At 42.2% G+C, this 13,201-nt stretch overlaps 1 protein-coding gene across 7 annotated transcripts in view; it reads right to left on the bottom strand.

The window, feature by feature from the left end:
- The window catches only part of CRIM1 (cysteine rich transmembrane BMP regulator 1), a 307,580-nt gene that overhangs the window by 30,177 nt on the left and 264,202 nt on the right, over positions 1–13,201 (bottom strand). For 5 of the 7 annotated variants that reach the window (XM_075126992.1, XM_048843698.2, XM_075126989.1 and 2 more), the window contains one exon: positions 7,468–7,677. The exons of the other annotated variants lie outside the window; for them this stretch is intronic. In XM_075126992.1, the coding sequence (XP_074983093.1) occupies positions 7,468–7,677 (210 nt within the window). The remainder of the gene's footprint in view (positions 1–7,467; positions 7,678–13,201) is intronic. 7 annotated transcript variants of the gene reach the window in all.

Below are 13,201 nucleotides of genomic sequence, written 5' to 3'. Positions count from 1 at the left end.
GCTGCATCCCAAGAAGGGGATATTTCCTCTTTATTTAATTTTCAAGCCAGCCCTGTAGAAAAATTGGAGCATATGGAATAGCACAGGATCAGTCTGTGCCCATTTCCATATACCAGCTGCCTTCACTGGGGATGCTAATAATTTTTCCATGAGGACATCATCCTCCAAGAAAAGAGTTAATGGTAGGAACTTCTGGTAATGGTACATGACTACATTACATCAGCATTATCTTATTTTATCCATGGCTTATGACTAATAGCATATCTGAATAAAGCTATTTGTCTCAGCAAGTAGCCTATTTTACATCTGGGCATTCTGCAAAACCGCAAACCAATTTAATACACAGCAACTTACCCAGGGCTTATAGTCAAAACAGCATAACCAGGTAGCACTGCTCAACATCAAATTTTGTTTCTCACTCCCTTAGCATGGAAACAACTCTTGCAATTGAGTTACTGCAAAATTTATGACAAGACAAGGCTTATAATGTTCCTGAACCAGTACCTGGCTCGTCAAATGTGCTCTAGAATTGGTTCCTGAATACCTGATCATTTTATAAGCCTTTCTGCCACACACACAGAGAAGAGTGACACCCTTGTTACTCTCCTAGTCAGCCAACACTCCAGCAATGCTATGTAATGACTCCTTTCCTCTGACTCCCTACTGAAACCTACAGTGTTCTGTAATACTACTGCTGTTTAGTTTGTTCTCATCATTAACATGTAAAAATGTGGATACAGCAAAGGAATAAACTCTTGGCAGTTGAAATGTGGGTGGCCCTGCTGCATTCTGACTTATGTGCAGCCTTCCAAGAAAAGCAGAAAGTGCAGCAGGGCAGAGTGTGTGGCTAGCCCCAAGCTGAGAGTACAAAGAATCAAAGGAGACAAACTCATAATGTTCAGGGCACTGTGTTTTCTGTGATTCTGTGGCAGTGGAATGTGCCACAGAATCTGTCCTTTGCAAAGAACTGTACTCCAGAATCTAAGCCTTCATTCTGAAAAATGTTTCTATTCCTCATGGTTGCCAAAATATCCAAAACATGAAACTGAGCATAAACCAATACAATATTCGCGAACAGCCTGAAAAACAGCAACTCTGATGAGCTGCCTCATTCATATCTGTAAATTGTTAATGCTGAAATTTAAAACTGACAGTGTAAGGCTCAATCTTGTTAACTATTTCACTGGTGACCATTTTGGCAGACACATTCAGCTAATGTGCTTATCCCATAATTCCAAACTGACCCAGCTGCCTAACCTGCTTTCTCCCAACATCTTCTGCGATGTAACACTTTATCCATACAAAAATCTGCAGCTTATCAAAAACTGAAAATATGGGGGTACTCTAATGTAAACTGAAATTAATATAAAAACAAAGCAACATCTACTGATTTGATTGTATTATTCATTTTCATACAATAAAATCATCCGTTTTTAAAATTTATCTGAAACTGCCAGAGACTTGCAAGAATTTTTACCAAGTATCCCAGAATCAAGTACATGGGAAATGACAGTTACTTACCCTACAGTAACTGTAGTTCTTAGAGACTTGTCCCATGTACATGAGGCTGGTTTCTTTTGGCCAGCAATGCTGTTGGGGCCATACCTACACTCTGGATGTCCTCCCCCTCACCGACTGAAAGGTATAAAAGTCAGAATAGGCCCAACCATCCCTCAGCTCCTTTGCCAAAACAGAATCCATATGGTACAGGATGCCACAGCAGTGGAGGAGGAGGGTGGGTCATGGAATCCCTGTGGACAACACATCTTGAAGAACCACAGTTGCTGCAGGTTAAGTAATTGTTCTTTCCTCTTGGTGTGACTGTCCACACTGTTTGCAATGCTGGTGATGAGCAAATGGTGACCTCACAGTCAGGAGGTGGGTGCTAGGCGTCTTATTTAAATAGTGACTGCAGCACAGCTCTAACAAAGTGAGTGTCAAATCTTGAGGCCACAACTAAGGAACAGTGCTGGGTAAAAATGATCCCATGTAGCTGCCCTCTACATTTCTGAAATTTGTACGCTTCTTAAAAAACCCCTCAGAAGCTGCCTGTGACCTGGTGAAATGGGATCTAACCTGCATGAATGGATCTAATCTAGCTAATTTATGCCATGTTTTAATACAATTAGATATCCATTTAGACCAGCTTTGGGTAGATATTGCCTGATTCTTGCATCCTTGTAGCTACAAATGCTACAAGACTCCTGAATCGTCTTGTTCTGCCAAGGTAATATGAGAGAGCTCTAAGTATGCCAACAGTGTGCAGTTTGGCTTGCATTTAGTTGGAGTGGGGCTTGGGAAAGAAATCTTGCAGGTGAACCATCTGATTTAAATGAACATTTGAGCCTTTTTTTTGTAAAAACAGAGTAGGGCCTAGAGTAGAGGTGGGCAAACTATGGCCCGCAGGACCCTCCTGCCTGGCCCCTGAGCTCCTGGCCCGAGACGCTAGCCCCCGGCCCCTCCCTTGCTGTTCCCCCTTCCCCACAGCCTCAGCTCACTGTGCCGCTGGTGCAATGCTCTGTGTGGCGGGGCTGCAAGCTCCACTTTGTCTTTATGGATTACTGGTGAGGTGGACCAGCCACGAAGGCCTGAATTTCCCCCACCCTTCAAGGGGATATTATAGCTACTAAAAAAAGCTTTTTTCATAGGTAGTATATGGAGCAAGTTGCTAGGGGCTCAAAATGAAGTCCCATTAACCAGGCTAAAACTATATTAAGGTCCCAGAAAGCTGCGGGGGGGAGGGGGGGCAGGACCCAGACTGTGAGGAACACATGAATGAGGCACTTGAGGAATCTAGCAATTTGTAGGATGAGAAAATATGCTATGACCTTGGACACAAGGATGATGTGCTGATACTTCTGCTTACTGTACTCTTATAGAGCTTAAAGAACAGCCCTGAATGCTTAGGGATAGCAGATAGCTCAGAATAGCACACCTCGGGGCTTCTATGGGAGACAAGTGACACTATCCTTTTCAGATTGGGACCTGCTTCCATCTGACTGCATAGGTCAGTCTAGTAGAATCTTTCCTACTATGCACCAATATATTCTGGACTTCAGCTGAACAGCTTCTTTTGATCATAGTTAATCAGCTAGCATCCACACCGTCAGATACAATGATGCTAGGGTCTGGATATACGATCTGACCTCTATTTTGGGAGATTACATCAAGTAAAACAGGTAATGTTACTGGGCGCTGAACTGACAGGCTCATTTAGGTCTCAATACCAAAACTGCCTGAGCCAAGTTGTGGCAAACATGATCTGCTGAAACCTGTCTGAATTTCCTTAGGACCCAGTGGATAGGCATACATCATCCCTGGAATCCATGAGAGGAGAAGAGCATTGGACAAGGAGCCTGGGCTCAGATTTCCCCTTTTAACAGAATATTTAGCATTACTTGTACTAATCTGAAACAAACAAGTTTACTGTTGGTTGGGTATCCCCACCCACGTAAGATGCTTTGCAGGACCAAATCATCGGTAGTCCATTTGTGGTCACCTGTGAATTGTCTGCTGAGCTGGTCTGCTATGACATTCTGTATACCTAGCCGATTAAGACCTAGTGGTGTGATTTGGTAACAAATGCACGTGTTCCCGAGGCTAAAAGTTTCTTCACAAAGGCGGGGGATGATCATGCACCTGCCTGTCTGCTGACATAAAACAATGCTATTGTGTTGTTTGTCATTACCTGAACTATTAGCCAACCTAGCATGGGAAGAAATGCTGTGCATGTTAGACAAACAGCTCTGAGCTCTAGGATGTTTATGTGCGGAAGTCTCTTTGTGAGTCCAGAGATCTTAGGCTTGTGAGTGTCTAGGTGAGCTCCCCAATCAAGCATGTAGGAATCGGTCACCAGCATCTTGGTAGGCAGAGGTGAAGAAAAGGTCAAAGACCTTGGTAGTGGGTCCTTCCACCAATTTAGTGATGAGAGGACTTCTTGAGTGAACTGCACTCTCATGTGCATATGATGTTTGCTGGGAAGATACATTGATTTCAACCACTCTTCCATGGAGAGTAGATGAAGTCTGACATGCTGCGTGATGTAATGCACAAGGCCATAAAACCCACAATTCTGAGGGTACATCTACACAACAAAAAAAGAGCCTTGCAGTGAGTCCCAGAGACCAGGCCAATTGACTCGGGCTCATTGGGTATGGACTGTTGGGTTAACAGCAGTGTATGCACTGGGCTCTCAATTATGGCATCAAACTTACTGCTGTAAGGTGGACACAAGGTGTGTAGTGGAGGAGAAAAAAGCTGAAGGCCTTCTGCATTGCAACCTCTGCTTCTTCCTTGGTGACTCCGATGATCTTTGTGGGTTGTAATAACAGTGGAGGGCCTTTGTTTAGAGTAGCTTTGTAACCTGGCCTGCTTTCTCCTAGGGGCTGTCAGATGGACTCCCAAAGAATGGAGTCTCTCTCTGATTTTTAAGAGAGCTCAGGGCTTCCTCAGTTCTTGTGTTGAGCAGTCAGAGACTTCAAATCCAAGATCCTCAATTGCTCCCTAAACTGCCTTCGGTATTACTGAATACTGTAGCCATGAAGCCCTGCACGTGGCAATGGGGGTAGCCACTGACCATGCTCTTGTGTAAAACACATCTAATGCCACCTCAGTGATGGATGAGCTACCAACTGTCCCTCAGGTACCACAGACTTCAATTCCTCCCTGTGTTCTTGAGGGAGTTTCTCGATAAATTGTAACACCTTGTTCCATTGAAGTAACCACACTTTGACAGGAGCAGCTAGTAATTTGCAGTGCGCATCTGCAGGCTTGCTAATGGGCAATTTTTCCTGCCAAAGAAACTATTTTTTTATCTTTGATTTTTTGAGTAATTTTATGGGGTGGTCCTGGAATTTTGGACCTTTCACGCACTCAGGAACTTGGTGAGTGTGAAAATATTCAAACCCATTGGAAGGGACTTGGGTACCACAGATGCTAGGGTCTGCCACGTTTTTGCCTGGTTCTAAAAGGACTTTGTTAATGGGCACAGCAGAATGTCCAGTAAATAGTGCAGGAAAAATCGCACAACTCCACAGGAATTTCTAAAATGTGCGCCATGCAACGGCTCAGTGGGAGAGAAGGGCTCTACTGTCTGGTCTGCTGAGGAAGAGGAGATTGCTGCTGGGATAGGATGCACTTCAGTCAGCATGTAATTCTTCCTCACTTTCCTTTTCTTCCTGGCACACAGTGCAAGTGTGTACCAGCTACCTCTCTTAAGCAAAGCTATGAAGTTTCATAGGAGAGGGAGAGCGAACTCTAATGAGGGAAGGGGGTCACTAGAGGCAGGCTTCCTCACTGGATGCATACCCCAAGTGGCTCACAAGAGCCAATATTGCACACGGTAGGGGTAAGAGGCTGGGGTCGTGGATGCCAAGGTGAATATTCTCCCCGAGATCCCAGAGGTCTGCATTTGCAGTGATAGCTTGTAGATTCCCTGCATGTCAAAAGGGGTCTTATGTATAGGAACAAGGTGGGTGAGTAGGAGGTGCTCCCCTACTGTGCTCTGAAGGGAAGGAAGAAAATGAATACACCTCCTCTAACAGTGGGACTTCCCTATCTGGAGTTCTAGGGATGACCTTGAGTCTTCCCCCAGCACTGGAGCTGAAGAGCTTACTGGTACCACAACAACTGTGGTAGCTGGTACTGAGAAACAGGACACTAACAGCTGAGGAGAAGAATGGTGATTCAGGCTGCACTGTGACCATAAGATTGCTCAGTAACGGACAGAACTTCAGTGCTGAAAAAGTTGATGCTGGGAGCATCTGCACTGCAAAGATCAGCACCAGAGTAATGGGCACGGAGGTCATTTGCATCACGTGCACCAATCTCAGTTTCAAGAAAGCAGTATCAGGTGAAGTACAGGCTACTTCCTGAGACAGTAGCGTGTGCTTGTGACCATATTTGGTCAGGGTACCAGAGAGACCTGGGATGGATTGCGACCTAGCCTTTGGCTGAATATTCTGAGGTGATATATGTCTTGATTTCACTAGGTCCCAGAGAGGGCAACATAGGTCTGTGCTCACTGAGGGAATGATGTTCCGTCCTATCACTTTCAAATCACTGGTGGAGATGAACTGAGCTGTTTTACTAGCCTCAGTAGATGGAGGTTTAGGTCTCTTCAATGAGTGAGCAATGGGAGCTCAAGCTGAGACACAGCTTACTGGAGTATTGATTGATGATGCCTATTTATACCCAGGAGGCCCCTTTTTCTGCAGTTCTGAGGAAGCTCTCAGAGAGCACTCTAGAAAAAGAATTTTAAGACAGGCCTCTCTCACCTTCTGTGTCCTCTTGGAGAGGGAGTGACAGAATGAGCTTTCATCAGGGCCATGCATCTCTTCAGGGCACACAAGGCTTCTTGAGTATTAGCAGAATACCCATCAGAGCGGGGATGAGTTTAGAGCCCTGGGGACTTTGCTTCAGTCATAGAAGTTAAATCCCAGTACTGGGTAAGTCCCTAATACTAACATAAGCTTTAACTAAACAATGTTTTAACTAATTTTAAGATACGAATTTTATACGAAATATTAATATGAATAATACGAAATATTAATTTCCACACCTGTTGTTTTGTTTCATTTTTGTTTTATCTTACAATAAAGTAAAATATTACCTGAATCCTTTTTATTACTTATTTTCTATCGATTTAGCATTTTATTACTATAAATATCATTATTACAACTTTGACGTTTACTATGCAATGCCACCTACCATCCAGTAACTCAGATATTAATTAACGATATATTAATATCTATTAAGGTAATAATTATTGCTTATTATATAAAACAGCCTCCTGTGAGCAATTTCATTGAAACTAAAAATGAAATAGTTTTATACTAAGTTAGATGGTGGCTACAAGTAAAGATCTTTCAAGTACTTTTAATGTGTATATTCTGTTATAATTAAAAACACAGTAATTCTTCATTATTTGCACTTAGCCTTCCTACCCAAAAAGAGAACTCAATAATCTTCCATTACAGGAGCAAACATTTCTGTTCTGCAACATGCAATGAGAATATTCAATTAATCAAGAAATCTGATTGAATGAATATTCCCATCAGACCCACTGAAACACTGTCATCAATAGGTGACCATTAATGAAATCTCATTCTTAACTCAATAAAAATGATGAATATTTTGTAATAGCTTATCAAATGATATTCATATGACATCACAGCTAATAAACTGGAAACATCATAATATTTTAGAATTGCAACACTTTGTACAAATATTAATGAATTAAGCCTCACAACAGCCATGTGAAATAAGTATTCACACCTTTATTTTACAGTTGGGGAAACTGAACCATAGAAAACATAACACAAGTCACCCAAGTTAGTTTCTGGTATAGCTGGGCATCAAAACCTGGTCTCTTGACTTGTATTTGTGCTTTAACTTTGGGTGAGGAAATTTTGCACACAAGTGGGAGCAGGGTTGATTTATTATATAATGTAGAATACAACATTTTACCTGGACATAACGGACAACATTGTCCTGGATGTATGGTAGGATTGCCACAATTAGGCACAGGGCAGGTGATCAAGGCACACATCTCCCGTCCATTGTGACAATAACATTCTCGGCAACCATCATGCCAGCTCTCCTCTTTCTCATGACGACGCCCATCCATTGACAGGCAAGAGCCTGTTTTAACTGGTGGCATAACAGAATCTGGTATCTCTGCATAAAATGATCAGAAAATACGTGCCCTGGTGAGAGTGTTGCTTAGAAAAAAAATAGTGCATACCTTCATTAGATTTGTTTTTAGAGGGTTTATTTTTTAATTATTATTATTAGCTATTCTTTCTTTCTTTCACCTAGACTTAGAAATAGGGTCAGCCTCACGAGCACTTGAAACAAGCTTCTGCACGGTGTACCAAGGTGAAATGATCATGTATGCTGTGGTTAGATGCATCTTCCACAAGAAAGCCAGTATTCACTTCCATTTACTCATAATGCACTGGTCATAAATCACATAGAAACTGAATTTTGGTTTGGCATGTCAATACTGATAAAAACAACTTTGCACACCCTTATGACCAGGAGACAATGTGCTTTGCTTGGAATATCTTTATAGTCAGATTGCAATGGGTTGGTGGTCACTTGCTCGGGCTTCCGAGGTAGGCATCTATTGCTGCTCATACAGCAGTGATAACAAATATAAGATTACCCAAGCAGCGTGAGGGCAATATCACAGAGCAATGCTCAAAAGGTTAAATTAATCCCTGGTGTAACTCCATTAATTTAAATGAAGTTACATCAGAGATGAGTCTGGTCCATTTCTGTATTCTGAGCTACTGGGTTGACCCCCTAAACCCTCAGCCTCTACCCTCCCGTTAGGAGGGAAGTGAGCACAAGACCATCACATCAGAGACACCACTCTCTCTTCCAGTACCTCCAGGGATGAAAAGGGAAGATCTTCAGCTTCCCTTCTTCTGGTCTATAGCAGGGGTGGCCAAACCATGCGCTCTTTTACCATTGAAGTGCGGCTCGCAAGCCGCCTCTGCTCCCCTCCCCCGTTCTCTACCTACCAGACTTGGGGGGGGGGGGGGAGAGGGGTAAACTCAAGTTCTCTGCCTTGTAGTGTGCTGGTGGGGTAGGAGCTTCTGTCCAGTGGGGAGGAGGGTCTCGGGGCTTCAGCCCTGCGGGGTGCACCTGCCAGGGCTCAGGGCTTCAGCAGCAGAGGGGCTGAAACCCCGAGCCCCGGCAGGTGTGCTCTGGCTCTCGAACTTCTGAAGACCATCGTATGCGGCTTGGAGGGCATGTAAGTTTTGGCCACCCCTGGTCTATAGGAAGATATGATTCCAAAGCACTTTCACAGGAGCTGGGGACTGGGTCCGCCATTCTCCTCAGAGATAGAAGAGAAACAGTTAAAGAATCCTGGCATACTTCCTTTACCCTCAAGACTCTAGTCTCCCCAAAGTACCACCTGTCTCCTTTCTCCACTGTAGTATGCTGACACTCAGTAAAGTGAGTAACATAGGGTGGAAGCAGGGGAAGCAACAGGGGTAAAGAGAATAAAGAGGAAGTGTAGAAAAAGAGGGAGAGACTGAGTGGAGGATTGAGTGACTGAAGAAACCCTTGGAGAGGAGGAAGGAAAAAAGGAAGAGGGGCAAGGGAAAGGAGAGCTGGCATAAAAGAATGAAAGAGAAGGATTAATAAACATTAAAGGAGAAAATGGCTGTAGGAAAACACTTCATCTCCACCCTTTTTCTTGATGGAGCAAATGGTATGACAGGCTAAGTAATACAGTGAAAATTAAAAATGAAGGCAGGAAGAAAAGTAATGGCAGAAAACAAGCAAATTTATTAGCAGAAAATATAATATAAAATGTTACAAGGAATATAATTTCCTATACATTATGTGAATTCATGGTAGTGGATAAAGTGACATGAGAAGTATTTCCATGAAAGAGGTATGACCTTACATACTTTACAAGTGATAGGCTGAAAAGAAGCCACAAGAGACTTATGACGGGTCATGCTAGTGAATGAAAATATCTCACATAGCCCTGCCCGATACCATGAATCTGTTTTATATTTATTTGGGTTGTTTTGGTTATTACAATATGTGATTTATTTTGAAGAGAGTTAGTAAATGTTGAAAATTGTTTTGTTCCTGGATTGTGCTGACTGGTGAGTAATAAAAGCAACACAAACTGTCGTAGTCTCAGTTAGTGGATTGGGTAACTTTTTTTGACCTGGCTCCTGTGGCCAGCATAGATGGGGATGGCAGAGACTTGCTCATGACATTTGATGTTGTAGAAGGATTCAGATTCTGGGTTGGTTGGGTCTATGGATTTTTAAAAAATAAGTGGTTATGGTTGGAGTTCTGTGACTGGCTTTGGGCTGAGATTTCTGTGATCTGACTTGCTTTCAGGTTCTACTGCTGTAACACATGTTGTTTGCGTGAGAAATTATGTGCGTTAAATAACTGTTATTTCGGTAATCTCTTGCCTAAAGTGATAGCTGCAATTTCTGTGTATTTCTTGTAGTTTGTTTTCAGTGTTTTTTCTGCTTATAATAAAATAAAATGGAGAGGAGCGTGAAAAGGAATGCTGGATTTTCCCTTTTTTTTCCCCTTTGGTAGCAACTGTCCTTTTTTGATAACATGGAGAGCAGTAATTCCCAAACTGTGGTGCATGTACCACTGGTGGTATGTACATCACAAACATGGTAAGTAAATTGGTTTGAAGTACATTATCAGAATAAGAATTCACTGTATCTACACACTTAAAGTAGTACAGCAAGTAGTTTTCAGATTTAGAGGTCATATGCTAGATCCACTGACCCATAATGTGACAGGGAAGTGAGATATTTCAAAATAAGGAAGTCGTGCATATACCACGCGGTGATACCTTGAAAGGTATACGGACATGTGAAGACCTTGGATGTATAATCCTCCCACAAGAAATTATTTTGGAAATACCTGACACCTGATGCAATCTGGTATACTCCAAATGTGAGCTCCAGTCATAGCTAGTGGTGGTGATTTAGCATTCTACTTAAACTCTGTGACTGAAGGCCAAAAAGGACGATTAGATTATCTAGTTTGGTCTCTTGTACATCACAGGCAACTAACAGCACCCAGCACCAGCACACTAAACCCAACAACCAAAATGAGACCAAAGTATTACAATCCATAGAAGACTAGCAGAGAATAGGAAGGACAAAGGTGCACCAGTATTCCAGGCCCCTACAATGGGAGGGAATTGATTAAATGAGATAGATATACCCACATAATCCTGGCACATGACCCACACCAGCATGCTGCAGAGGAAAGTGAAAAAATCCCAGTCACTGCCAATCTGACCGAGGGGAAAATTCCTTCTCAGTCTCACATATGGCAATCAGTTAGACTCTAAGCATGTGAGCAAGAAACAGCCAAACACGCACCTGACAGAGAGAATGCTCACTGCCACCTCAGTGCCCTGGTCCTCCCCGCCTAACATCCCATCTTCAGCTGTGGCCATCCCTGAAGCTTCAGAGAAAGGCTATAAAAGAAACCCTCCCAGAATACAGTGGGGGTGGTGGGAAATCCCTTCCTGACCCCTGCTGGTGGCCGGATGAAACCCGAAGCATGAGCTTTAGGAACATAAGACATAAACCAGAACCAAGACTGTTGAGCCCTGTCCACTACCACCATAAGCAACCGCATCATACTATTGCACTCATAGGTTTGTCCAGCTTTCTCTTAAAACTAATTAAGTTGTTTGTCCCCACAACTCCTATTGGGAGCCTGTTCTAGAACATCACTCCTCTGATGGTTAGAAACCTTCTTCCAATTTCCAGCCTGAATTTGTTCATGGACAGTTTATATCCATTTGTTCTTGTACCAACACTGTCCTTTAGTTTGAAGATCTCTTCACCTTTCCTGGCATTTACCTTTCACCTTTCTTGGCATATATTTATAAACAGCAATCATCTCCCCTCTCAGCTTTTATTTTGCTAGACTAACCAAGCCAATCTCTTTTAGTCTCATAAAATAGGCCCTCCATTCCCATGATCATCCTAGAAGTACTTCTCTGCACCTGTTCCAGTCTGAATTCATCTTTCTAAAACATGGGTGATCAGAATTGTACACAATATTCCAAATGAGGTCTTACCAATGCCTTGTACAATGGCATTCATAGTCCTCTCTCTCTACTGGAAATGCCTTGATTGAATCATCCTAGAATCACATTTTCCTTTTTACCAGCAGCATTGGATTGGTGTCTCAGTCTTCCTGTGATCAAGCCACAAAGCCAGGTCTCTCCCTTCCTCTGTCACTTCCAACTGATGAGCTGCCAACCCTCCCTTCAGTTTTTGTGCAGAATTTCAACAAGTGCTCCTGAGAGCCCCCTCCCGAACATACTAATGATTGGCAGTTCCAGCTACACATGGACCCCAAGTTACTTAATCACACGACACTTGTAATCACTTCTCAGCTGTGGCTGTGTGTTTAATTCCAGGTGAAGTTCAAGCTACTGATAATAATTCAACCAAGTACTTAAGCATGTGTTTAAGTGCATTCCTATTCCACAAAGCATTTAACCATGTGCCTACAATTAACATATACGTACGTATATGTCGGAATTGCGGCCTATAGCTCTGAATGGCACAAGACCCAATTATTCCACAGAGCTGATCAAATAACTGATTTTTCAGTTTAGTCGATGAACCTAAAAATCCTAAGAATTTCATTTTGGGTCTTTGTGTTTTTTCCTGCTGAAATTAAAAATTGACACGTCACCTCCCCCCTTTCCAAGGCAAATGCAGCGTTTTGTTGGCCCAAAATGAATTTTTTTCATTTTTTCCTTATGTTTTCAGGGTTTTCTTTACCCTTTTTCATTTTTCTTTAAACAAAATCTAGCTAAAATTTTGAAACAAAACATTTTCAAATTAAAAGTTACAACATTTTTTGTTTAAAAAGTCAAAAAAGTGTTTTGACTATTTTATTAGTCAAGTTTACCTAAACAGAGGGACAGAAAAGAGAATGAGTAAGTAAGCATCAGAGGGGAAAAATAACAAGTGTATGATGGGAAGAAAAGAGTGGGAAGGGGAAATTTAGGAAAAGAGAAGGAAGGAAAATGATCAGAAACAAGGAAAGAGAGAGAACATGGGTAAGACATTAAAGAACACAACACAGGGAAAAGTGCAAGGGAAATTTTACCTATAGAGTAATCAGCCTAGGGAAAAACAGATGCTGAAAGTTATGGAAGAATACACAAAGACGAAAAATAATGACTGGAGGGAAACAGAAGAAATAATAAAAACAAGGAAGATACAGAAGGTTAATGAAAATATTTTAAATAGATAATACTTAACGATATATTCCTTAATTAAAAGCACATTTGATTTTTGTGGTGAAACAAGGACTCTGTGGGGAAAACAGTTGCTCTCGGATGTCTGTGTTGGTGAAAAAATAGAGGAGTGTACGCATACACTTCTAATCTCTTATCCTGGACCATTCAGATCTTTGCTGTAGCCCCAATTCCAGGCAAGGAAAACGGGAATTCATCAACAGACATTGGTTCAATAAAAGATATTACCTCACCCACCTTGCCTCTCTAATATCCTGGGACTACCACAGCTACAACTATATTAAAAAGGATAGACCGATAAAGGAAAAATGGACATCGGATAGTTGAACTGGCTTGAAAGAAGAGAGCTAACGGTTTCTCTTCATCTCTTAGATTTGCCCAAAGTTAGACATTCCTCCAAAA

This window comes from Caretta caretta, chromosome 3 (genome assembly GCF_965140235.1).
Source record: "Caretta caretta isolate rCarCar2 chromosome 3, rCarCar1.hap1, whole genome shotgun sequence".
NCBI lineage: Eukaryota > Metazoa > Chordata > Testudines > Cheloniidae > Caretta > Caretta caretta.
Note: the sequence above shows the minus strand (reverse complement) of the source record. Positions and strands in the feature narration are given on the sequence as shown.